Raw genomic sequence first — 27249 nt, forward strand, 5'->3', positions numbered from 1 at the left:
GAAGACTATTTGAGCATGACCAAGCCATACATGGCTTTATTGTCCTCTGTGGCTTCTCAAGACTGAGGATTCCAATATGATACTGATGTAGATGTTTGAAGAACTGACAGTTGTATTGCTGATTCTTGAAGCTTCTGCATCAGTGCCACTTCAAGCATTGGATATTGTAAATTTGACATAAATGGTTCTTGAAGCATGCTAAACCAAATTCCAATGCTTGTTGATGGACTGTTATTTTCCAAAGATACGTTTAACACTACACAAGATTGTAGAACCCTTTTTCTTGTGCCCTTATATCATTTGTATGTTGGAATCTGCAGTCAGTGGAAATTGCATTGTATTTTAATTAATCTATTGAGTGTTCTCATTAGCCTGTACCATGAAATAGCTTGTATTTTTCATTTAAACAAAAGCAAAGTACTACTGGAACCAGAACATGCTTTAGAAACTGAGCAGGTTTGAATTCATCTGTGGAGAAGAACAGTTAATTAAGTCCAATATTATCCTTTCAGAATTTTTAAAAATTTTCTTAAGATTAGCAGTTCACTTTTTTTATAACTAGTTCTGGGTTGCATGTTTATGATTTTATATGGCACCTTAACACACAACCTTTTTTTTTTCACTCAAAATTAACTGTTCAAACAGAATCAATGCAATTTGGCTTGTCAGCTATATGTTGTGCAGTTTCAGACAGAATTGCTGATCATATTTCTTAGATTTCTTATGATCTTTAATATTCTGTGCAAGATACTGAATCCCTAAAATGTAACTTTACATCCATCCCAAAGATCCACTGTACTGTCAACAAATTGTCTCCCCAGTGTATCACCAATCCATGCTTTCTGTATCACTCCAAGGGAATTATTGCATCAAAATGAATCTTTTTTTGTTATATCTATCTTGAAAAAGTCTGTTTTTATTGAGATATAACTTTTTGAAAAAGTAAAACTTCAAAAGTCCAATTCAGTGCTTTCTTGCTCAGTGTTATACAAGTTCATTTTTTAAAAGAAAGTCTAATTGCTGCTTTGTTCAGGGAAGTATTCCAAGCAGCAGTCCTCACTTTCTCCTAGATGTACCTGTAAGACATGTCTTTTGGGCTGAGGGAGTATGTATATTGCCCTCTGCACAATTACACTCTGCACAATGTAATGTAGTTCAGTACATAACCTGGTGAGCAGTTTGGATTGTCAGACAATGTCTAAGAAGACTGATGCCTTGCAATTTTGAATGAAATAGCACAATGGCACCCTCTAAAGGATGTCACAGCTATTGCCTGGCAACATCCAATTTCTTGACTGAAGGATTTTGTCATGTTTAATGTTGAAGAAAATTGACCACTTTGTGTGAACCATCCAATACCTGTAAACCGAAATCAATGAATACTGTATATCTCATTGTGGTGAAGAAGCTCTTGCACTTATTCTCATATGTTCCCTAATTGTATCTTTGCTGTCCCCTATTATACCTAGCCCTGCTGTAGAAATTGATGATATTGTTTCGTTTTACCTCTTTTTTTTCTCTCTCTTTTTTTCTCTCTCTCTTTTTCACTCTCTCTTTTCCTCTGTCTGTCTTTCTCCCTTTTTTCTGTCTCTCTCCCTCTTCCTCTTTTTTTCTCTCTTTCTGTCTTTCTTCTCTCTCTCTTTCTCTTTTTTCTCTTTTTTTTTCTCTCTTTCTTTCTCTCACTCACTCACTCTCTCACACACACTTGAATGAGAACAAGCAAGAAACTTGTTTTGAGGAGCTCGATCACTTTTCCTTTGATCCCAGATGGTAATTGTTGATAGGTCCCCAACTTCAGAGCATAAGAACTAATTTTTAAAAAATTTTCTACTACTGCCTGGAAACTTCTAATTAACTGAATGCGCAACCTTCAAAATACCTGTCATGGTTTCCAATATACTGTGATAATAAATTGTTTCAACTTCAAACAGTCACAGTTAAACATGGCTTTTTGTAATTAGGCAGATAGAGAAAGGGAAAAAATATGGCAAAAGCCTTTGTCTGTTGTAACACTAGTGTATAATGTGGAGGTACTGGGGTTGGAATGGGGTGGACAAAGTCAAACGTCAAACAACACCAGATTATATTCCAACAGATTTATTTGAAATCACAAGCTTTCAAAGTGCGGCTCATCCATCAGGTACATTGTTGTGATATTCTCCTTTTACCAGTAACATTTCTCTTAATTTTGCAGATATTTGTTTAAGCAGCTCCTTCTGTTCTGTAGTAATGATCCTGTGGGTTTAGAAAAATGCATCTTCTACAAGTCTTCAGGAAGTGATTTGCTATCCCTCAAGAAAAATATTTTTTTCCATCTCTACCTTAGCAAAGTTCCAAAGGGGGCTGCTCAGAGCATTCTCATGTAAGTGTACTTAGTTGTGGCCCAGTCAATATTGAATAATGGAGGAGAATTTTATGATTAGAAATAGAAATATTTGTCAATTAACTTATAATTTTACAAAAAAGGATTAATTCCACAAAGTAATGAAAACAAAATTAATAAATTGGATCTAGGTATTAAAGTCTACTTGCAGAGGTGTGCTAGTAACTATTCAATCCTTTGCATCCTATTTGGTTATGGAACGCTAAAGTTAATTTAAGTAGCACACACTACTTTTTAATGTGGTACAGAGCATCTGGAGTGTAATAGACCAAATTTGATAATGTACCCCACAGGCTCTTCCCAGAAGAGATTGAAATGTGTGTTCTCAAAATTTTGGTGTTGATTTAACCAATTAAAAGCAAGATACAGAGGAACTTCGATTATCTGGCATTCGATTATCCAAACAAGATCGCAAGGTTCTGATGCTTGGCTAAACTGTTATCCAGCATTTGATTATCTGAACAAAGTACTCCTGTCCGTGTCGCTCAGATAATCGAGGTTCCTCTCCACCGCTATCTACTATTTACAGAACCCCTACTTTTCTGGCAAGCCTGTCCAGTAGATGTTTGACCCATATGAGAACAATATACTGAAAATCTGAAATAAAAGTGAAATTTATAGAACTGGAGCCAAGATGTATATTCCATGCATCCACAAATGGGTAAGACCCATGCAGAAACCCATTGCAACATCTTTCAGAAACTGAGGTATAGTTGAAGGAGAATTCATTCAAAGTGAGAACAAGGTTGAGCTAGGTGAGGAGGATGATGGTGGAAAGGTCCTCGAGAGGAAGAAACAGAAAGACCGTACACTCAGGTGCAACTGGAGATGTCAGTAGCTTGGATGTTAATGGCTTTAAAAAATAAGAGTTGCTTACGGCAAGGAAACTGGAAGCTATTAGTCATGTCGAACATTTAGTTTCTTCCAAAAGTGAGAAAAATAGGATGTGAAGGAAATAGTTTGGAGCAATTGTTGCCCATTTATTCTGGCAATGAACAATTCTCCATTTTATAACTAGTTACACGTTGCACTTTTATGACACATTGGCAGTTTAATACTGACCCTCTAGTCTATTTTTGGTTGGGGGTGTTCACATGGAATGAAATGAATAGTGCAGATAGGGTATTTGCATTCTACCTTGTCAGATCTATGCTATGTAGTTTCAGATGCAATTACTGTTCCTGTATCATCTAATTAATAATCTTAACTGTAGAATTGTCTTCTCCAGGGACCCTGTGCCATACCGAAACCCTGAAATGAGACTTCACATTCATTCCAAAGGTTCCATCATGCCAGCAGCAAGCTGTCGCCCTAGTGTGACAGCAACTCACGTATGCTGTATGACAGCAAGTGATAAACTAAGCCGATGGATGGTGCTGGGAGTCCAGGGAGCTCTGCTCAGCCACTTTATCAAGCCACTGTACATCACCAGTATTGTCCTTCGTAAGTGCATAGGTTTCACTTCAAGAAATAACTTGAAAATGTTGTTTCTCAGTGTGGGTTTTGAACTGTACAGGAACTAACTTTGCATTATCTACTCAGCTGGAATTATAAACCGTATACCTCTTCATTGTCTGTAACTCCTAGCAGTCTGACTACTTCTGTATATGTATTCGTGGGCACACTGCATTGGGATGCGTTATCTTTGTATCCACAGAACAAGTGGAACACCTGCACTAAAGCTGTAAAGGATGTAATTATTGTGTATATGACTTTTCAAATCCATCCTTACTGCTCACCCATGGTGCTTGCTCTGAATTTATTCTGGATGTTTTGGTCTAATATTTGGTCACTGATTAAGTTCCCTCATTGTGTGAATCATTGAGATTGTGCCTTTGTAACATTACATTCAGAGTCACATTCTTAATTTTTAAAAAAATATTGAATAATAAATAATATTACTTCAAATCCAAATTTATCAGCTTGATGGTGAATGTTAAATTAGGGAAAAATAACTCTTCTCAAAGTGCATTCTTTTTATATTTTAAAATCAGCTGGCCCGTTTCATCCGATGCAGATTGTCACAAAAGCAATCAATCAACGTGTGGATGAGAGTTTGAATGAGAAACTTCCTGACCTGTTCACTGCTGTGAGAGCACATTTCTCCCATTGTGGTGAGGGGGAACCTAAGGAGGCGGATCCACTTTACGGAAAGCTGAGCATAAACTGGTGTAGGGGAGATAACACCGTGGAAATTGTGGATGGGGTGACAGGAGTGATTACAGAAGAGTAAGTCTGTTTGATCATGCTTTAGTAGCAAGGGTTATACAGTTCCTGAAATACAAATGTTTAAAACTGATGCATGCAATCATGGAATAGAATTGTCAGTAGCAACATGGATACAAAATTAGCCAAGTTATAGGAAATGGGGAGTAATGAATGGCCATTGTATATGTTTTTTGGGTTGAAAGCTTTTTAGTGGACTTTCCCAGAGGTTGATATTGAGACCTTTGCTTTTCTTGATTTTATATTGATCTAGATCTTGCTGTGCATGGGTCAATTTCAAAGTTTGTAGATGACACAAACTTAGTTGTCTTTGAGGGGTGTAAATTGGAAATAAGATGATTATCACCTTCATGGGATTGTACTATATGCCGTCCAGTAGTCAATGGGAAACAGAGGAGCAAGTATGTAGCAACCTCAAAAATATATATGTGTGTAATAGGGAATTTTAACTTTCCGAACATAACCTGGAACTGCAATAGTGTTAAGTCCTTGGATGGTGAGGAACTTGTTAAATAGGCTCAAGAAAATTTTCTTCTTCAATATGTAGATATACCTTCTAGAGAAGGATCAAAACCTGACCTTGGGAAATAAGGCAATGCAGTGACTCCGTTATTAGTGGGGGAGCACTTGGGACCAGTGATCATAATTCTATTGGTTTTTAAATAGTTATGAAAAAGGATAGACCTTGCATAAAAATTAATTGGAGTAAGTCAAATTTTGATGGTACAAGGCAGGAATTTTAAAAAGTTGATTGAGGTCTCTTTGCAGGTAAAAGGTTGACTGGCAAGTGAGAGGCTTTCAGTGAGATAACAAAAATTCAGAGGTGAAGAGTAAGGGTAGGGAACAATGGATAAATAAAGATGTTGAAGCTCTGGTCAACAATAAGAAGGAGGCATATGTTGGGTACAGTCAACTGTGATCAAGTGAATCTCCTGAAGTCTGAGGGGTATAGGTGCGTCCTCAAGAGGGAAATCAGAAAGGCAAAGAGGGGATATGAGAGAGCCTTGGAACATGATAAGTTCATAAGATATACAAGCAGAATTAGGCCATTTGGCCCATCAGGTCTGCTCCCCCATTCGATCATTGCTGGTATGCTCCTGATCCCCATTTTCTTGCCTTCTCCGCATAACCCTTCAACCCATTATCAATTAAAAATCTGTCTAACGCCTTAAATTTACTTACTGTCCCAGCATCCACCGCACTTCGGTGTAGCAAATTCTACAGATTCACAACCCTTTTGGGAGTAGTTCCTTCTCAACTCTGTTTTAAATTTGCTGCCCGTTATACTAAGACCATGACCTCTTGTCTGAAAATGCCCCATAAGAGGAAGAATCTGCTCCACGTCTATTTTATCCATACCTTTTATCATTTTGAATACCTCCATTTGATCTCTGCTCATTCTTCTAAATTGCATGATTATAGGCCTAAACTGTTCATTCTGTCTTCATACGACAAACCTCTCCTCTCTGGGATCAGTCTAATGAATGTCCTCTGAACTGCTTCCAATGCCACTACATCTTTCCTCAAATAAGGGGGCCAAAACTGCGCACAATACTCCGTGTGGTCTCACCAATGCTTAGTATAGTTGCAACAATATTCCCATACCTTTTATATTCTATTACTCTATTATAAAAGCTAATATTCCATTCACTTGTTATCAGCAGTACCTGCATGCTAGTTTTCTGTGGCTTGTGAACAAGGACGCCAAGATCTGTCTGCACTGGAGCACGCTGAAGTCTCTCCCCATTTATATAATAAGTCACCTTCCCATTTTACCAACCAAGACACTTGACCTCACACTTACACATGTTAGATTAGATTAGATTAGATTACTTACAGTGTGGAAACAGGCCCTTCGGCCCAACAAGTCCACACCGCCCCGCCGAAGCGTAACCCACCCATACCCCTACATCTACATTTACCCCTTACCTAACACTACGGGCAATTTAACATGGCCAATTCACCTGGCCTGCACATCTTTGGACTGTGGGAGGAAACCGGAGCACCCGGAGGAAACCCACGCAGACACGGGGAGAACGTGCAAACTCCACACAGTCAGTCGCCTGAGGCGGGAATTGAACCCGGGTCTCAGGCGCTGTGAGGCAGCAGTGCTAACCACTGTGCCACCGTGCCGCCCAAAACACAATCTGCCATGTTTTGGCCAACTCTCCTAAACTATCTATAATCTATTTGCGATTTATTGTCTGCCTATTTTTATGTCATCCACAAATTTGGCTGTAGAGCCAAATCCCCATATCCAAGTCATTCGTGTAGATTGTAAATAGCTGAGGTCAAAGGTCCGAAGCCTAGTTACTTTTTGCCATCCAGAAAAAAAATTATCCCAACTCTCTCTCCTGTTCATCAGCCAGTCACCTATTCAAGCTAATAAATTACCCCTAATCCCATATGATCCAACCTTGTGAATTAACTTTCTATGCGGCACCTTATCAGATGCCTTCCGGAAGTCCAGATAAATTACGTCTACAGGATCCTCATTATCTAGTTTGCTAGTTACATCTTCAAAGAGCTCTAGCAAATTAGGCAAACATGATTTGCCCTTCATAAAACTATGACTCTGGGAGTGTTTTGACTTTCCAAATGTTCTAATATTGCTTCCTTTAATTGATTCTAACACTTTCCCAACAACAGATGTTAAACTAACTGCTCTGTACTTTCCCACATATTGCCTACCTCCCTTTTTCAAAAGGGTGTCACATTAGCATTTTTCTAAAATCCACTGGAACCTTTCCGGTGTCCAGGAATATCTGGAATATTGTAACTAATGGATTCACTATCTTTGCTGCTGCTTCATTTTAATACCCTGGGGTGTAGGCCATCAGGCCCAGGGGCTTTGTCTTCCCTCAATCCCAATAGTTGAGTAAGTCTTCCTATCGATGTTGATTGTTCTAAGTTCTATCCTTTCTATTGACTCTCTATTGCCTGTTCCAATAGAGTCATAGAGATGTACAGCATGGAAACAGACCCTTCAGTCCAACCCGTCCATGCCGACCAGATATCCCAACCCAATCTAGTCGCACCTGCCAGCACCCGGCCCATATCCCTCCAACCCCTTCCTAGTCATATACCCATCCAAATTCTTCTTTAAATGTTACAATTGTACCAGCCTCCACCACTTCCTCTGGCAGCTCATTCCATACACGTACCACCCTCTGTGTGAAAAGGTTGCCCCATAGGTCTCTTTTATATCTTTCCCCTCTTACCTTAAACCTATGTCCTTTAGTTCTGGACTCCCTGATCCCAGGGAAAAGACTTTGCCTATTTACCCTATCCATGCCCCTCATAATTTTGTAAATTTTGTGTATAGTCACCCTTCAGCCTCTGACGCTCCAGGGAAAACAGCCCCAGCCTGTTCAGCCTCTTCCCTATAGCTCAAATCCTCCAACCCTGGCAACATCCTTGTAAATCTTTTTTGAATCCTTTCAAGTTTCACAACATCTTTCCAATAGGAAGGAGACCAGAATTGCACGCAATATTCCAACAGTGGCCTAACCAATGTCCTGCATAGCCGCAACATGACCTCCCAACTCCTGTACTCAATACTCTGACCAATAAAGGAAAGCATACCAAATGCCTTCTTCGCTATCCTATCTACCTGTGCCTCCACTTTCAAGGAGCTATGAACCTGCACTCCAAGGTCTCTTTGTTCAGCAACACTCCCTCGGATCTTACCATTAAGTGTATAAGTCCTGCTAAGGTTTGCTTTCCCAAAATGCAGCACCTCGCAGTTATCTGAATTAAACTTCATCTGCCACTTCTCAGCCCATTGGCCCATCTGGTCAAGATCCTGTTGTAATCTGAGGTATCCCTCTTCGCTGTCTACTACACCTCCAATTTTAGTGTTATCTGCAAACTTACTAACTGTACCTCTTATGCTCGCATCCAAATCATTTATGTAAATGACAAAAAGTGGAGGACCCAGCACCGATCCTTATGGTACTCCACTGGTCACAGGCCTCCAGTCTGAAAAACCAACCCTCCATCATCACCCTTTGTCATCTACCTTTGAGCCAGTTCTGTATCCAGATTGCTAGTTCTCCCTGTATTCGGTGAGATCTAACCTTGCTAACCAGTCTCCCATGGGGAACCTTCAGCCTTACTGAAGTCCATATAGATCACATCTACCGTTCTGCCCTCCTCAATCCTCTTTGATACTTCTTCAAAAAACTCAATCAATTTTGTGAGACATGATTTCCCACGCACAAAACCAAGTTGACGATCCCTAATCAGTCCTTGTCTTTCCAAATACATGTACATCCTGTCCCTCAGGATTCTCTCCAACAACTTGCCCACCACCGACGTCAGGATCGTTGGTCTGTAGTTCCCTGGCTTGTCCTTGCCACCTTTCTTAAACAGTGGCACCACGTTAGTCAACTTCCAGTCTTCCGGCACCTCGCCTGTGACTATCGATGATACAAATATCTCAGCAAGAGGCCCAATAATCACTTCTCTAGCTTCCCACAGAGTTATAGGGTACACCTGATCAGGTCCTGGGGATTTACCCACCTTTACCTGTTTCAAGACATCCAGCACTTTCTCCTCTGTAATCTGGACATTTTGCAAGATGTCACCATCTATTTCCTTACCGTCTATATCTTCCATATTCTTTTCCACAGTAAATACTGATGCAAAGTACTCATTTGGGATCTCCGCCATTTTCAGCGGCTCCACACAAAGGCCACCTTGCTGATCTTTGAGGGGCCCTATTCTCTCATTTGTTTTTACCTAGTTGATTTTGGGCCCTATTCTCTCCCTAGTTACCCTTTTGTCCTTAATGAATTTGTAAAAACCCTTTGGATTCTCCTTAATTCCGTTTGTCAAAGCTATTTCATGTCCTCTTTTTGCCCTCCTGATTTCCCTCTTAAGTATACTCCTACTGCCTTTATACTCTAAGGATTCACTCGATCTATCCTATCTATGCCTTACATATGCTTTTTCTTTTAACCAAACCCTCAATTTCTTTAGTCATCCAACATTTCCTATACCTACCAGCCTTTCCTTTGAATTGGTATTTCAGATCTGTGTTCACTGGGTAAGACACAAGCAACCTCCCTGAGGTAACAGTGGCTGAAGGACCTGAACTTAAGCAAATTTATATTTGCTAGGAATTGGTGTTGGAGAGACTGTTCGATCTGAAGGTTGGTAAGTCCCCAGGGCCTGATGGTCTACATCCCAGGGTACTGAAGGAGGTGGCTCGAGAAATCATGGATGTGTTGTGATTATTTTCCAGAGTTCGATAGATTCGGGATCATTTCCTGCGGATTGGAGGGTGGCTAATGTTGTACCACTTTTTAAGAAAGGTGGGAGAGAGAAGGCAGGAAATTATAGATCAGTTAGTCTGACCTCAGTGGTGGGAAAGATGCTGGAGTCTATAATAAAAGATGAAATTACGACACATCTGGATAGTAGTAACAGGATAGGTCAGAGTCAGCGTGGATTTATGAAGGGGAAATCATGCTCGACTAATCTTCTGGAATTTTTTGAGGATGTAACTCTGAAGATGGACGAGGGAGATCCAGTAGATGTAGTGTACCTGGACTTTCAGAAAGCTTTTGACAAAGTCCCACATAGGAGGTTAGTGAGCAAAATTAGGGCGCATAGTATTGGGGGCAAAGTACTAACTTGGATTGAAAGTTGGTTGGGTGATAGGAAACAAAGAGTAGTGATAAACTGCTCCATTTCGGAATGGCAGGCAGTGACCAGTGGGGTACTGCAAGGGATCGGTGCTGGGACCTCAGCTTTTTGCAATATATATTAATGATATAGAAGATGGTATTAGTAATAAAATTAGCAAATTTGATGATGATACTAAGCTGGGTGGCAGGGTGAAATGTGAGGAGGATGTTTGGAGATTACAGGGTGACCTGGACAAGTTAGGTGAGTGGTCAGATGCATGGCAGATGCAGTTTAATGTGGATAAATGTATGGTTATCCACTTTGCTGGCAAGGTCAGGAAGGCAGATTACTCCTTAATGGGATCAATTTAGGTAAAGAGGCAGTACAAAGAAAGCTGGGTGTTCTTGTACACCAGTCAATGAAGGTAAGCATGCAGGTACAGCAGGTAGTGAAGAAGGCTAATAGCATGCTGATCTTCATAACAAGAAGGAGTGAGTATAGAAGCAAAGAGGTTCTTCTGCAGCTGTACAGGGCCCTGGTGAGACCACACCTGGAGTACTGTGTGCAATTCTGGTCTCCAAATTTGAGGAAAGACATTCTGGCTATTGAGGGAGTGCAGCGTAGGTTCACGAGGGCAATTCCTGGAATGGCGGGACTACCTTGTGCTGAAAGATTGGAGCAACTATGCTTGTATACCCTTGAGTTTAGAAGACTGAGAGGGGATCTGATTGAGACATATATAAGATTATTAAAGGATTGGACACTCTGGAGGCAGGAAACATGTTTCCGCTGATGGGTGAGTGCTGAACAAGAGGACACGGCTTAAAAATACGGGGTAGACCATTTAGGACAGAGATGAGGAGAAACTTCTTCACCCAGAGAGTGGTGGCTGTGTGGAATGCTCTGTCCCAGAGGGCAGTGGAGGCCCAGTCTCTGGATTCATTTAAGAAAGAGTTGGATAGAGCTCTCAAGGATAGTGGAATCAAGGGTTATGGAGATAAGGCAGGAACAGGATACTGATTAAGGATGATCAGCCATGATCATATTGAGTGGTGGTGCAGGCTCGAAGGGCAGAATGGCCTACTCCTGCACAGATTGTCTATTGTCCTTTCACCCTAACAGGAAGATACTTTCCCTGGATTCTTGTTATCTCATTTCTGAAGGCTTCCCATTTTCCAGCCGTCCCTTTACCTGCAAACATCTGCCCCCAGTCAGCTTTTGAAACTTCTTGTCTAATACCATCAAAATTGGCTTTCTCCAGTTTACAACTTCAACTTTTAGATCCAGTCTATCCTTTTCCATCACTATTTTAAATCTAATAGAATTATGGTCGCTGGCCCCAAAGTGCTCCCCCACTGACACCTCAGTCATCTGCCCTGCCTTATTTCGCAAGAGTAGGTCAAGTTTTGCACCTTCTCTAGTACGTACATCCACATACTGAATCAGAAAATTGTCTTGTACACATTTATCAAATTCCTCTCTATCTAAACCCTGAAAAGTATGGCAGTCCCAGTCTATGGTTGGAAAGTTAAAATCCCCTTCCATAACCACCCTATTATCTCCTTACAAGTTTGTTTCTCAATTTCCTTCCGACTGTTAGGGGGTGTATAATACAATCCCAATAAGGTGATCATCCCTTTCTTATTTCTCAGTTCCACCCAAGTAACTTCCCTGGATGTATTTCTGGGAATATCCTCCCTCGGCACAGCTGTAATGCTATCCCTTATCAAGAAACACACAAACACACAGATACAGACACAGACACACACACACCCACACCATTAAGCTGCCAGTCCTGCCCATCTCTGAGCCACGTTTCTGTAATTCCTATGATATCCCAGTCCCTTGTCCCTAACCATGCCCTGAATTCATCTACCTTCCCTGTTAGGACCCTTGCATTGAAATAAATGCACTTTAAATTTCTGCCTAGCTCTCTCTAATCTCCCTTCAGAATCTCAACCTTTTCCCTTCCTATATCGTTGGTTCCAGTGTGGACAATGACCTCTTGCTGGCCCCTCTCCCCCGTGAAAACATTCTGCACCTTCTCTGAGACATCCTTGATCCTGACACCAGGGAAGCAACACACCATTCTGCTTTTTCTCTGCTGGCCATAGAAACGTCTGTCTGTACCTCTGGCTCGAGAATCCCCTAACACAATTGATCTCTTGGAACTCTACATACCCCTCATTACATTAGATCCAGTCTCAGCACCAGAAACTTGGCTGTTTGTGCTACGTTCCCCTGAGAATCCATCACCCTCTACATTTTCCAAAACAGCATACCTGTACTATGGTTCTCCGCTGTGAAAACTGAGGCAAAGTATTGATTTAGCGCTTCTCTCATTTCAGTGTTGCCCACTATTAACTCCTCGGTTTCATCTTCATAGCTTTTGCTATGCTTTTTGAGTTTAAGGATAATCCACAGATTCTACAAGCATATTAAGAGCAATTGGGGAGAAGATAGGCCTCTTAAATATCAAGGAGGTCATCTCTGTGTGGAATCACAGGAGATGGGGCGGTCATTAGGTAAACATATGGATCAGAGCTGGAAATGTGTTGCTGGAAAAGCGTAACAGTCCTCACTTTCTCCTCAAACATATGAATCATAATGGAATAGTGTAGGTTAGATGGGCTTCAGATTAGTTTCACAGGTCAGCACAACTTCAAGAGCCAAAAGGCCTGTACTGCACTGCAACGTTCTATACTTATCTCATATTCCATGTCAGTCTTTACTGTGGAAAAAGACTGAGGCTAGGGAATTCTGAAATAAACATTGATATATTGAATAAATGTCTGCGTAATAGAAGAGGAGGTGCTGGAGGTCTTTGGGAAAAAAAAATGTGGATAAATCTCGGGGACCTGTGCAGTTTTATCCCAGAACATTGTGGTAAGTTAAGAAAAAAAAACAGAAAATATCCCCCTAGTGGATATTTATATAATCTATAGCCACAGGTCAGGTGCCAGAGGACTGAAGGATGGCTAATGTTGTGTCTTTATTTAGGAATGGCTGTAAGGAGAAGCCTGGGAACTACAGAATCTAACATCAGTGGGTACGTTGGTTGGAGGGGGTTCTGAGAGAAAGAATTTACGTGCATTTGGGGAGTCAGGGACTGTTTCGGGATAGTCAGCATGGCTTTGTGTGTGAGAAGTGGTGTGTCACTAATTTGATTGAGTTTTTTGAGAATGTAACTGAAAAGATTGAGGTCAAAGTGGTGATGTCGTCTACGTGGACTTCAGTAAAGCTTTTGACAAATTTTTACTTGGTAGACTGATTACTAAAGTTAGATCACCTGGGATTCGGCGAGAGCTTGCCAATTGGATACAGAACTGGCTTGTTTTTTAGACGAGATGCCTGTGACCAACAGTGTTCCTCAAGGATCACTGTTGGGTCACTGTTGTTTGTCATTTTATACAATACAGTTTGGATAAGAATTTAGAAGGCATGGTTTGTACATTTACAGATGACACCAAATCTGATGATTATAGTCGACAGTGAAGAAGGTTATCAAAGATTACAAAGGAATGTTGATCAGCTGGGTCAGTGGGCTGAGGAGTGGCAGATGGAGTTTAATTTGAATAAATACAGGATGTTGCATTTTGGTCCAGCAAACAAGGAAAAGACTTATGCAGATAATGGTAGGCATATGTCGTGTTGTCGAACAGAGAGACTTGGAGGTTCAGGTACATAGTTCTTTGAAAATTGCTAGGGGGGTGGTTAAGAAGATGTTTAGCAGGCTTGCCTTCATTGCTCAGGCCACTGAGTATAGGAGTGGGACATTATGTTGAGGTCTTATGGAATGTTGGTGATTCCACATTTGGAGTTCTGCTCGACCTGCTATAGGAATAATATTAAATTGGACAGGGTTCAGAAAAGATTTACCAGGATCTTCCCAGGACTGGAGAGTTTGAGTTACAAGGAAAAGTTAAATGGGCTAGGACTTGCTTCACTGGGGCATAGGAGGTTGTGAGGTGACCTTTTATAGAAGCTTATAAAATCATGAAGGACATAAATAAGGTGAATAGAAAGGTCTTTATCCTAGGGTGGAGGAGTTCAAAACTGGGGGATATATTTTTTAAGGTGAGAAGAGAGAGATTTAAAAGGGATATGAGGGGCAACTTCAACAGAGGGTGGTTTAAATGTGGAGTGAAATGTGAGAGGAACTAGCAAATACAGGTACAGTTGCAACATTTAAAAGATATTTAGACAGGTGCATGAATAGGAAAGGTTTACAAAGCCTGACACAGGCAAATGGGAGAAGTCCAGTTTGGGAACCTTGGTCAACATGGATAGTTGGACCAAAGGATCTGTTTACGCGCTGTATGAATCTGACTCTCTGACAGAGAGTCAGACAGAAGGGCATAGATGGATACAAAGGTGGCAAATGAGTTTCAATGTCAAGAAATGTGAGGCAATCTACTTTGGTAGGAAGCACTTCAAAAACCAATGGTGATGCAGTTCCAAGAGGGGTGCAGGAACGGAGGATCTGGATGTAAATGTGCTCAGATTGTCAAAACTGGCAGGGCAGGTAGAGAGAAATGGATAGAGCATACAGTATCCTCAGTTTTATTATTACAGACATAGAATACAAGTGCAAGGAATTAATGCTGAACCTATGTAAAACACTGGTTTGACCTCATTTGAGAGTGTGTGTACAAACCTGGGTGCACAATTTAAGAATATGAATGCACTGGACTGCATAAAGCTGCTTAGAAGAATAATTCCAAGGGTGAGGAACTCAAGTGATGAAGATAGGTTGAAGAAGTTGGGACTGCTCTCCTTAGAGAAAAGAAGGCAAAGAGGAGTTATGATAAAGATTTTCAGAATCATGAACTGGCTGATTGGGTAATTTATTTAGATGAAAATAATGTGCAAGGGTTTGGGGAGAAAGCAGGAAATTTATGATTCTGAACCCATTTTAACTGATCAAAGGATCTTTTTAGCAGAACTGCTAACAGATGCGTTCATAATGCGTTCTGCACTGCTTTGATATGGCTGTGATATTTTTGAACATCAGTTAGAAAACAGAAGCAAATACATCATGGCCCGCAGCACTTAAAACAACTGATAGGGTCTTCCTCACTTGCTGACTCTCCAGGAACTGACATCACATCTCGATCCAAGATCAGTCCTCAGTGTATAAAAATAAAGCCTCCTCTCTATCACTGTTAATCCAGGCTAACACCTATATTAAAATCGCTTACTGCCAATTCTCCTAATATAGGTAATAATGAGTTGATGGAACAGTGTTGGCTGCTACAGTGTACCAAGTGGTAAATTCAAAGAATTCTGACTTAAAGCCGATAGCGCTATAACGACTTTACCCTAATAGGACCCCAAGAAAATTATGTACGCATTGAATATTGCTTCCCTGAGGATTGCAGACCATTTTTAAAAACCTTTGTAAAGTTGAGCAATTAAACTGACCATGTATTAAAGTGACCATCTTAAAAACTGAAAAAACTATGGATGCTGTAAATCTGAAGCAAAAATGGAAATTGGTGGAAAAGTTCAGTAGGTCTGGCAGCACCTGTGGAGAGAGATCAAAGTTAACATTTCAGGTCAAGTGACCCTCCCTCAGGCCAGCTCAGCCAGCATTATTGCCCATCCCAACTGCCCAGAGAGGAGCTGAGTGTCAACCACATTGCTATGATTCTGGAGTCACGTGTAAGCCAGACCAAGTAAGGACGTTAGTGAACCGGGGGCGGGGGAGAATGTGGTTTCTGACAATCAACAACCATTTCATGATCATCATTTGACTCCAATTCAATAAACGTCTGGAAGTAGAAGTTCCACCAACTACCATAGTGGGATTTGAACCCAGGTCCCCAGAACATTATCTGGGTCTCTGAATTAATAGCCTAGCAATAATACCACTAGGCCATTGCCTCCCCTTTTTAAAACGTCCCATTTTCCCCTTTAAAGTTTCAATGATTACATGAACATCTTACTAAGTTGTGAAGACCTTATTTCCATGGATTAATATTTTGTTATTAGCTGATCTTGCCTTATTTCAATGCATTTTATGACTTTTCCAGGTACTGGTGAAAAACTAGACGCTGAAGTCCTGAAGCTCTACAGTAGTCAAAACAGCCACCTAGTTATTCTATTCCAATTTTCTAGCTCTTGGCTCATAGCCTTGTATGACTTGGCATCACAGGTGACATCTAAATACTACTTCAATGTTATTAGGGTTTTATATGCAATGAGTTCAAGATTCCCACCACTTTCTGGGTGGGAAAACCTTTCCTCTCAATTTCTGTTACCTTCTGCCTCTTAATTTAAAATCTGTGCCCCCTGGTTATTGATCTCTCCATCAAGCGAAAGGTCACTTCCTGTCTGCCGTATCTATCTCCATAATTTTATACATCTCGGTCATGGTCCCCTCTTAATCATCTCTGCTGTAAAGCAAACAGCCTCAGTTTGTCCAATCTCTCTTCATACTGAAATGCTCCAGCCCAGGTAACATCCCGGTAAATCTTCTGCATATCCTCTCCAATGTTATCACATCGCTCCTATAATGTCGATTCCAGGACTGCACATAATACTCTAGCTGTGGCCTGAGCAACAGTCTGGAATTGCTTGCTTCTCACCTTTGTTCTCTAGCACCTTTTAGTACACTCAGTGGATAATGATTGCCTGCACCCTTGGTTCACAGAAGTCTCTGTCAGTGAAATGTCAGCGTTGCCACACTATTATCACCAGTCTCTATCTAACTCACAAGATACTTAAGCGCTTCAATATTGCAATAGTTTATATTTATTCATTTGTGGGATGTGGGTGTTGTTGGCTGAGCCAGCATTTATTGCCCATCCCAGTTGCCCTTGAGAGGGTGGTGGTGAGCTGCCTTCTTGAATTGTTGCAGTCCACCTGCTGTGAATTGACCCACAATACCATGAGAGAGGGAATTCCAGGATTTTGATCCAGTGACCGTGAAGTAACAGCGATATGTTTCCAAGTTAGGATGTTGAGTTGGAGGGGAACTTGCTGATGGTGATGTTCCCATGTGTCTGCTGCCCTTGTTCTTCGGGGTAGAAGTGGTTGTAGGTTCAGAAGATGCTGTCTAAGGATTTTTGAATTCCTACAGTGCATTTTGTAGATGGTCCACACTGCTGCTCCTGAACATCGGTGATGGCGGGAGTGGATACTTGTGGATGCTGTGCCAATGAAGTGGCTTACTTTGTCCTGAATGATGTCAAGCTTCTTGAGTATTATTGGAACTGCACTCATCCAGGTAAGTGGGGAGTATTCCATCACACTACGGACTTCTGCCTTGTAGATAGTGGACAGGCTTTGGGAATTCAGGATGTGAGTTACTCACGACAGTATTCCTAGCCTCTGACCTGTTTTTGTAGCCACTGTGTTTATGTGGGGAGTCCAGATTATACTAGATAACTGTGCCTGGATGAACACTGCTATCTTCTGCATCTTGGGGCTGTCAGCCTGCTTTCCTAGTGCTGACACATTTTCACTTGCATGAATGCTCATAAAAGCCTTGCTTTTGCGGCTTAGTGCAGACAGAAAGCCAGGTAGCACATCATGGCTACAAGGCATTTCAATCTGACAAGGACAGCGCAGGAACACCACCACCTGCAAATTCATCTGTAAGCCATTTCCCCCTTCTGACTTAGAAATATATTGTCATTCCTTCAGTTTCGCTCTCCCTATCAGCATTGTGGGTCTACCTACTGCACACGGACTGCAATGGTTCAAGGGGGCGGTTTACCACCACTTTCTCGAGGGCAACTAGATGGCCCAGCCAGTGATGCTGTTGACCCATGAATAGTTTCTTTTTAATTACTGACACAGGAGATAATGACTGAAGAGCGCAACTCTAAAACGAAACATGGAATCTACAGGAAGGGGGTTTTCTTGAGTCGCTACCGCCCTGGTGAAAGGGATGAATTGAGTGAGATGGAAGTGGCTGAGAGCTTTTAACGGTGGTGCTGGAGCAAAAAAGATAGTGAGGCATGCCCAGTGAGTACATAAAGGTGCAGAGGGCAAGAAAGACTTAGTCGTTTGGGAGTTTGAGGTGAGATTCATTGAGCAAAGATGATGCATTCCACACAGAGTGGTAGACCAGTTGCCTTAGTGTGTGATATGCACAGTGGCAGAGTGAGTATGAGATGGAGCTTATCAATGCAGAGCACGGAACGCCGTTGAATTTCTTTCTACATTGCTAAGTGGGGTGTTTTTTCATTGCACTATCCCAGGTGGCTATCTCTGTCACTCTGGCAGCATCTGATGCCATTGCCTCTTTTGGAAATCTTTGGTAAAGAACACATCCCTCTATCCAGTACCCCATCTAACAGGAACCGTCAGGTCCTAGACTGTGAACTGGGGTTCCAATTTCTATTTCTAACTCATCCTCCATAATGACAGTCAAGTTGCAAGTTCCTGGCTTAAGCGTTTGAACTAATGTGCAGCTGAGCTTTAAAACTTGACATCTTTTGATGTCAAAATCCGGAAAGCCCTGCCAGTAGGGACCACTTCCACCTCTGCAACTGCCCAATCCAACAAGAAGTGTACTGTGGGTCCTGTATGCATGTTGATGAGGTGAAGAGCAGTAGATTGTGAGAGAAAAGTCTCCATTGCCCACTGAGGGAAACAGTCAATGAAACTGTCCATAAATGACACTTGAGCAAAATATGGGAGGGTGCACCCCATGATTTTGTATCTAAAATCTACTTTAGTGTGCATTTTTTGTGGGGGGGGGAGGTGGAATCAGATAATGTCCTTAAGGAATATAAAGGAAGCAACTAAGAACTTAAGTAAGGAATTAGGTTGGCTAAGACAGGCAATGAAATGTTCTTGGCAGGTAGGATTGAAGAGAATCCCAAGACATTTTATTTATTTGTATGTTAGGAGCATATGTTTGTAGGTAAGTCCATTTGAGAACAAAAGAGGGAATTTATGCATGGAGCCAGAGGAAGTAGGTACTTCTTTTAATCAGTACTGTGCATTGGAATTCACCAAGAAAAAGGCTATGGATGATAAGATGAGGGAAGGTATGTTAATATTCTAGGGCACGTTGATATTGAGTTGGGGTTGGGTATCTTGAAAAATATTAAGGTAGATAAGTCCCCATGCCTCTAACTAAGGGAGTCAAGGGAGGAGATTGCTCGGGCCTTGACAGATCTTTGTCATATGTGAGGTCCCAGAAGACTGGAGAATAACAGATATTGTTCCTTTATTTCAGAAGGGCAGTGGGATAAAGCCACGAAGTTATAAGCCAGTGAGCCTTACGTCAGTGGTAAGGAAATTATTGGAGAAAATGCTTAAGATCAGAATTTACTTGTGTTTGGAAAATAATGGATTTGTTAGGAATAGTCAGCATAGCTTAGTGCAGGGGAGGTTTTGTCTCAAACTTGAGCTTTTGAGGAAAGGGGAGTGGATGCTGTCTACATGAACTTGGTTAAAGTATTTGTAAAGGTCCCATATAAACTAATCCAGAAGATTAAGTCACTTGTGATCCATGTGAGTTGGTAAGTTGGCTACAAAATTGGCTTGGCCACAGAAGACAGAGGGTAATTGTGGAGGGGTAACTTTCTGACTGGCGATCTGCAACCAATGGTGTTCCACAAGGATCAGTGCTGGGGCCTCTGTCTGTTCTACATATAAATGATTTGGATGAAAACATAGGTGGTCTGATTAGTAAGTTTTCAGATGGCATGAAAATAGGTGGAGTTGTGGATAGTGAGGAAGGTTATCAAAGGATATAGATTAGTTGGAAAGTTGGTCAGACAAATGGCAGAAGTAATCTGACAAGTGTAAGGTGAGGCATTTTGGGAGGTTGAATGTAATAGGATAGGCAGGACCTTTTCGGAGCAGAGGGCTCTTTAGGTGTGAGTCTATAACTCCCTGAAATTGGAAAGGCAAGTGGGGGAATAGGGTAGAAGTGAAGGTACGCTTGCCTTCATTTGAGGCTTTGAGTATAAAAGTTAGTAAGTCATGTTGCAGCTGTATAAAAGTTTTTAGTTGGGCCACATTGAGTATTATATGCAGTTTTGGTTGCTGTACTAAAGGAAGGATTTAGAGGCTTGGGAGAGGGCACAAAATAAGTTTACCAGGATGTTTCCTGGATTGAATTGGTGTTTATTAGCTTTAAGGGCAGGTTGGAAAAACTTGGATTGTTTTCACCACAGCGTCAGAGATTGAGGGTCCTCTGATGGAAGTACATAAAATTGAGGCATAGATGTGTTAAGTGCTGGGGACATAACTTTAAGGTGAACAGCAAAATGTTTACAGGAGATGTGTGAGGCAAGTCGACTTTTCTCCACAGAGGGTGTTGGGAGCCTGGACAGTTGCCAGGGTAGAATTGATAGAAGCAGAAATGATAACAAAGTTTCAGAGGCACTTAGACACACAAGTATGAACAGAGGAATGCAGACCATCTGAGGGTAGACAAGATTATGGTTGGTACAGTCATGATGAGCCTGTTTCAATGCTGAACTTTTAAATGTTGAACACCTTACTAGTGCTAAATGAGGCAAACCTTTGGCAAGTGACTTGTGTTTGAAATATGCTCTCTGCAGAATGAGGAAGTTGCCAAAAATTTCAACATTTTGTGTAAAAGTTGCAAAAAAGTCTACACTTAAAACTCAAGTGTCTTGTATGCTGCAATACCAAGATCAATGTTTGTTTTGTACTACTTGGTTAAGTTTGCTTTTTAAACAGCATCTCTACCACTTTTTATTATCATTCTAGCTCCCCTTTTAAAAATGGAGTCAATACAGCCAGCCGTTTATGCAAGGCTGCTAAGCTGTATTCCTTTCGACGTGTAGCAAAGGAAATGAACAGACAGGATTTGCTGGACCTGTCAACATGTCATGAAGCCAAGGTAAATAAAAGTTTCTACGTACAGAAGGAAATGTTCAAGTTTGAGGTGTTTATGTTTAAACAATGGGCAAGTTAGATAATTAAATGACTTTCCCATTGTTTAAATATAAAAAGGTACATATGATCAGTTGCTATGTGAGATTTGAGCTGAAAATGTGATGCTGGAAAAGCGCAGCAGGTCAGGCAGCATCCAAGGAACAGGAGAATCGACGTTTCGGGCATAAGCCCTTCTTCAGGAATGAGGAAAGTGTGTCCAGCGGGCTAAGATAAAAGGTAGGGAGGAGGGGCTTGGGGGAGGAGCGTTGGAAATACGATTGGTGGAAGGAGGTCAAGGTGAGGGTGATAGGCCGGAGTGGGGTGGGGGCATAGAGGTCAGGAAGAAGATTGCAGGTTAGGAAGGCGGTGCTGAGTTCGAGGGATTTGACTGAGACAAGGTGGGGGGGAGGGGAAATGAGGAAACTGGAGAAATCTGAGTTCATCCCTTGTGGTTGGAGGGTTCCTAGGCGGAAGATGAGGTGCTCTTCCTCCAACCGTCGTGTTGCCATGGTCTGGCAATGGAGGAGTCCAAGGACCTGCATGTCCTTGGTGGAATGGGAGGGGGAGTTGAAGTGTTGAGCTACGGGGTGATTGGGTTGGTTGGTCTTATTTGCGGCCTCCGTGGCTGTCGGGAGATTTTTTTCTTACGTGGAGGCCCAGACAACCGCCTCCACGATCGCCAGGAAGACCATCGCCAACAGATTTGCGGCCTCCGCGGCTATCGGGAGAATTTTTTCTTAGACCAACCAACCCAACCACCCCGTAGCTCAACACTTCAACTCCCATTCCACCAAGGACATGCAGGTCCTTGTACTCCTCCATCGTCGGACCATAGCAACACGCTGGTTGGAGGAAGAGCGCCTCATCTTCCGCCTAGGAACCCTCCAACCACAAGGGATGAACTCAGACTTCTCCAGTTTCCTCATTCCCCTCCCCCCACCTTGTCTCAGTCAAATCCCTCGAACTCAGCACTGCCTTCCTAACCTGCAATCTTCTTCCTGACCTCTCCGCTCCCACCCCACTCCGGCCTATCACCCTCACCTTGATCTCCTTCCACCAATTGCATTTCCAACGCCCCTCCCCCAAGTCCCTCCTCCCTACCTTTTATCTTAGCCTGCTGGACACACTTTCCTCATTCCTGAAGAAGGGCTTATGCCCGAAACATCGATTCTCCTGTTCCTTGGATGCTGCCTGACCTGCTGCGCTTTTCCAGCAACACATTTTCAACTCTGATCTCCAGCATCTGCAGTCCTCACTTTCTCCTGCTGTGTGAGGTTCCCCAATTTATTCTAATTCCAGATGGGATTTCATAAATTGTCAAGTTCCTGGGGAGGAGAGATGAACTGGCGCCCTCCTTTAATCTGGTCCCAACAAGGTTTCTTTCTCCCAAACCAAATAAATGTTGTGTTTTAAAAGGAACCAATTTAACCAGGTTTTCTTGAATAAATGGAAGAGTAAGTTTATTAGTCACTAAACACAAGAAGGCTTTATAAAGTAGCACACATGCATGTCGATGAGAGGTGAGTCCAAAAAAGATAAAAGGTTAAACGATATTTGAATCAGACTTTAGTTCCATGAAGCATAGGACATTGCAACAACTTTGGGTGATACCAGTAACACCGGTGTTGGTATGCAAGTAATTTATTTAAATATAAAAATAAACCGAGTTAGAGAAACACAATAAGTGTGGCAGCATCTGTAGAGAGAACTGTTAATATTTCAAGTAGAGAGACGAAGCTGCAGTTGAAACATTTAACTCCGTTTGCTCTATGTGGATGCTGCCAGACTTGCTGTGGCTACAGTACTTTTTTTGTTGTTTGATTGCTTGCATCCACAGTTCTTTTGTTTTATTGATTTTCAATAGGGTTGGTTCTGCAGGTTGATTGGGCGACCTTTATCTTTCAATTGAGATTTCACTTGCTTTCTGGCTTCCAGCAAAGAGCTGGAGACTTGCAGCTACAACACGGATGATTTGGGATTTTTTGACCCTCAAAGCATGCGCCATTGCCAACTGTCCTTTAATCCTTTGGTCTTTTGTATTCTTGAAAGGGGAAAACCCAAGTCTGCTGTCCAGACTGCTCTTGTTTTCCCATCATGCCCATGTCTGACCTCTCCAGGAGATTGCACTGCAAACTGGCATTTCTCCCTTCTGAAGTCCTGTTGAAACTCCCTTTACAGCCATCTGGTGTGCAGTCCATGACCTCCCTCAAGGCTGATGATGACCCACACAGGCCTTCCAGGTAGTCACTGAATTACGTTGCTCAGAATTTACATTCTCAATCATTTCTTTGGCTGCACATCCTCTTTGTTTTAAAATAAAAGAAAGCACATAATTAAAAGTTCAGTTTATCTTTGGATGATCTGTGGTTATGATCTTTTGTTATGACCCTACAATAGAGTCAAAGAACTTCATTGATCCCACTTTCAAAGTAGAATTGGCTGAAATTGTTTTCTGTTATTAATTTTTTGATTAAAATCTCTGCAGTGTGTAAACATGCATTATGGAGCCCACAAGTCCTGTTTGGGTCTGATTAAATATCTGTGCCCATTTTTAGTGATAATTCTCTAACAGTTTATAATTGATCCTTTAATAAAAGCACTTTTTTAAAGCCAGTAGGCTCCCAAAAAAGACAAAGGTGAAAAAGATATTCAAAATGATCAACATGCCAGATCTCTTGAATCACCAGTAATTGATTTATCTATTTCATCTTCCCCAAATACACCAAAGCTGGGAGTAATTGTCTGTTGTAACAATCAGTGTAGTACTTAATCCATCAGTAAAAGGGAACACTCAAGTGACCTTGGTGAATTTTCCAATCGTTCCCAAGTCTTACGCCTGAGATGAAGATGATCCTTGCACTTTGCATGTCATTTGAAATCCTGAATCTCAATCAGTACTCTCCCTGGTTTAACTTGTATCATTTCCAATATTAAGGTTAGTGTTCTGAATTGAGTCTTTCCTCTTCGGCTGGATTTCTCAATTAGGTATGTTAAGTGATGAAAGTGTTTTGTGACCATTTTGAACTCTTCCTATGCAATATGCCAAAAAAACTTAAGTTAGCAAAAGAGACAAGTATCTATCATGTTTGAAGTTTGAAAAACTGTTTCAATTACATTTTGTGTGCTTTGTTATTTTAATGTGGTTACAATTTTTTTAAAAATCCTATTCGCCAATTTCATTACTATAATGACCTCCAGACCCTACACTTATAATATTTATATATTCCAACAACAGTCGAGTGAAGCTGAATGCTCCAAGTTGTAACTGGTCTCATGCTTGTTAATGTATTTTATTTCTGCCTCTCCAAACCAACCTTTGCTTTTATCTGAGTAAATTTGGTGTCATCCCAGGCTGGAGCCAATATTCTATTTGAGGTAATGTTCCAGTGTGTGATTTTTGAGAACTTGACATTAAGACGCTGTAATTATCTACTACTGAACCTGTTTTGTTTGAAAAATGATAAAATTCAGTTTGTACTGATCATTATTTGAATTTCCAATGCCTTTACTGTCTATCAACCTTTTTGTGGTAACAACTTCAAGACTATTGGATTTGGGGCAATCTAACATGGTTGGCATGGACTAGTTGGACTGAAGGGTCTGTTTCCACGCTGTATAACTCTAGCAACGAAACAGTTTTCTATTTAATCAATAGAATTATTCCATTTTATCCTAACAAAACAAATCACTTAACTCCAACTGAAACTGGAAGCTCATGTCGAACACGTTGCCCTCCCATTTGTTTTTTTTTAAATCCTTAATTTTATTAATTTTTATACCAGTCTCTCTCAATGCTAAATTCTGTTTTCAAAACTATAATGTACTCATGATGTTATATGTACTGCAAGAACCTCTTCTTTTTAGCCAGACACAGCAGTATTCAGACTGGTAAATGTGAATCAGTAGCGTAATCACCTTGCCATTATTTGTAGTTCTAGAGGAACTGGATGCTTTGCCAACTGTAAATGCTGCTTGCATGTCCCACCTATATAGCCATCAAGGCAGATTTGCAGTCAGGAAGCAATTAAGTAAATTTGAACAACTACATGTGCATTTTTATGTCACTGCTGAAAAAACTCAGGCATACAAAATATAAAAAGGGTTACCAGTACCAGGTGGGCCTTTGGGGGGGGAGGAGGGGGGGTGTTAACATCTCAAAAACCTTGTAAATCTGTTCTGTTAGCTGCAGCAAACTTATTTAAGCAAATGTAAAGAAGAATCTTTTATTAGTGATCTTAGTATTGCTTTCCTGACAAATTTGTTAGTGCACTCCTGTATTTTAGAATTGACCTCTAATGATTGCACATACCTATTCTAGATGAATGCCAAAACCTACCAAGAAGCTAAGGGTATCCTAAATTATCATTTCATATCCACTGGAGCAGGGCCATGGCCACAGAAGCAACTTGTTGACAACTTCAGCAAATAAATCTCATTGGACTGAAAAAAAATTATTGATTTTTTTTTTACTGTTGCTGTAAAATAGATCATTTTTCCCTTTTGTTTAACGCATTTAAAATTATTGTGAATTTTTTTTCTAAAGGGCATCCAGATGAATGGGTGTTTTCTGGTCTAATGTTGAAATTGTTTCAGACTAGAGATGGAATTAACAAAATCTTTAGTGTACCTCATTCAAATAAAGATGTTACAATGTTCTGACTATATTGTGCTGGCTAGAGTGTGGTTATAATGAAAGTAAATTCTATTTTTCCAACCTTCCTTCAACAGATTAGTTTAAGTTGTCATAAAAACAATTAATTACTGTCCAATTTGGGAAATCAGATCAAACTGTTAACGTGAAGTCTGTCCTCAAGTTTTTGGAACAGGAAAAATGCATCAACTCTTGCACCATTGAATAATTGATCTGAGACTTAACTCTATATGCTCAGGTTTGTCCCATTTCTCTCATAACAATTGAGTAAATGTACTCCAAATGTGATTGGGTCCTCATCAAGCACCTTTAAAACTTGCTCCCTCTACCACTGACACACAGCGGCGGCAATAGTACATGCCATCTACATTGTGCTCTCAAAAACTCACCCAGGCTGCACCTTTCAAACCCACAACATCTAACACTGAGGAAAACGAGAGCAGCAAATATGAACCACCCTCAACCAGCTCCCCTGCAAGCCCCATGCCATCCTGACTTAGAAATATATCATAGTTACTTCAGCATGACTGGGACTAAATCCTGGAACTCTTTTCCCAACAGCATTGACATAGACAAATTCTAATGGCGGAAGAAACTGGTACAATTTTCAGACATACAGTTTTGGGGAAAAGGCAGGGAAGTTGAGCTGAGGATTATCAGATCAGCCATGATTCCATTGAATGGTGGAGCAGACTTGATGGGCTGAATGACCTATGTCTGCTCCATCTTATGGATTTGTAGCACTGTGGGCTTAGCTGCACAATATGAACTCCAACAATTAGTTGGCTCACCACCAACTTCGCCAGAGCAATTAGGGATGGGCAGTAAACATGCACATCCTGGGACAGAACAAATAAAAGTAAAATGAGTTTGCTTCGTTTTATAATTCGTCGTTAAATGGTACAGCAGTTGGAGATAGTTGTATCAGTGTTCAGTCAGTTGAGTTATGACAGCACAGTGATTGCTTAAGGGGTGGTAACATCTTTCAATACGTTTAACAAATTATTAGTTTTGGAAAGCTTTCAAGTAAGGGATAAACCATTGAAATTAGCAGTTATCTTCTGATAGTTTAGTAAGATTCGTCTGAGATGGATCCTATGGTTTTTTTTTATCCATTAAAGTTGAAAGCATGATAAAGTGTGATTCTTCTTCATAAGTTCTCTGACTGAAAAGAGGTTGGATGCACAGTGATTTCCATCATGGATAGGGTAAGGAGGCATGTCTAGAATTAATCCCAGCTGGTTTATAGGTCAAAGTCCATGTTGGCCATCTGGTCAATCAGTCTTCCCAAGATCTCTGTAGCAACATCTGTTTTTTTTTCTATGTATGTTGTAGTCCAGAGCTATGAATAGTGGCGATAGGTTTAGGGTTAGCTAATTAGCATGGCTGCCCAGGAATCTCTCCAATACTACCTGCCATTGGCATGAGTTGGAAAAAATTATTGTTTGGCTGCATTCTGATCACAAAGCAGGTCTACGTCTAT

At 41.1% G+C, this 27249-nt stretch overlaps 1 protein-coding gene across 1 annotated transcript in view; it reads left to right on the forward strand.

Annotated features, from left to right (window-relative positions):
* LOC140454347 (adenosine deaminase domain-containing protein 1-like) overlaps positions 1 to 25779 on the forward strand; it is an 83944-nt gene extending 58165 nt beyond the window's left edge. The window contains exons 8-12 of the mRNA XM_072549054.1: positions 2195 to 2362; positions 3612 to 3826; positions 4378 to 4612; positions 20948 to 21080; positions 25434 to 25779. Coding sequence (XP_072405155.1) covers positions 2195 to 2362; positions 3612 to 3826; positions 4378 to 4612; positions 20948 to 21080; positions 25434 to 25544 — 862 coding nt within the window. The 3' untranslated portion in view covers positions 25545 to 25779. The remainder of the gene's footprint in view (positions 1 to 2194; positions 2363 to 3611; positions 3827 to 4377; positions 4613 to 20947; positions 21081 to 25433) is intronic.
* The last annotated feature ends 1470 nt before the right edge of the window (positions 25780 to 27249 follow it).

Source organism: Chiloscyllium punctatum, chromosome 29 (assembly GCF_047496795.1).
Source record: "Chiloscyllium punctatum isolate Juve2018m chromosome 29, sChiPun1.3, whole genome shotgun sequence".
Lineage (NCBI taxonomy): Eukaryota > Metazoa > Chordata > Chondrichthyes > Orectolobiformes > Hemiscylliidae > Chiloscyllium > Chiloscyllium punctatum.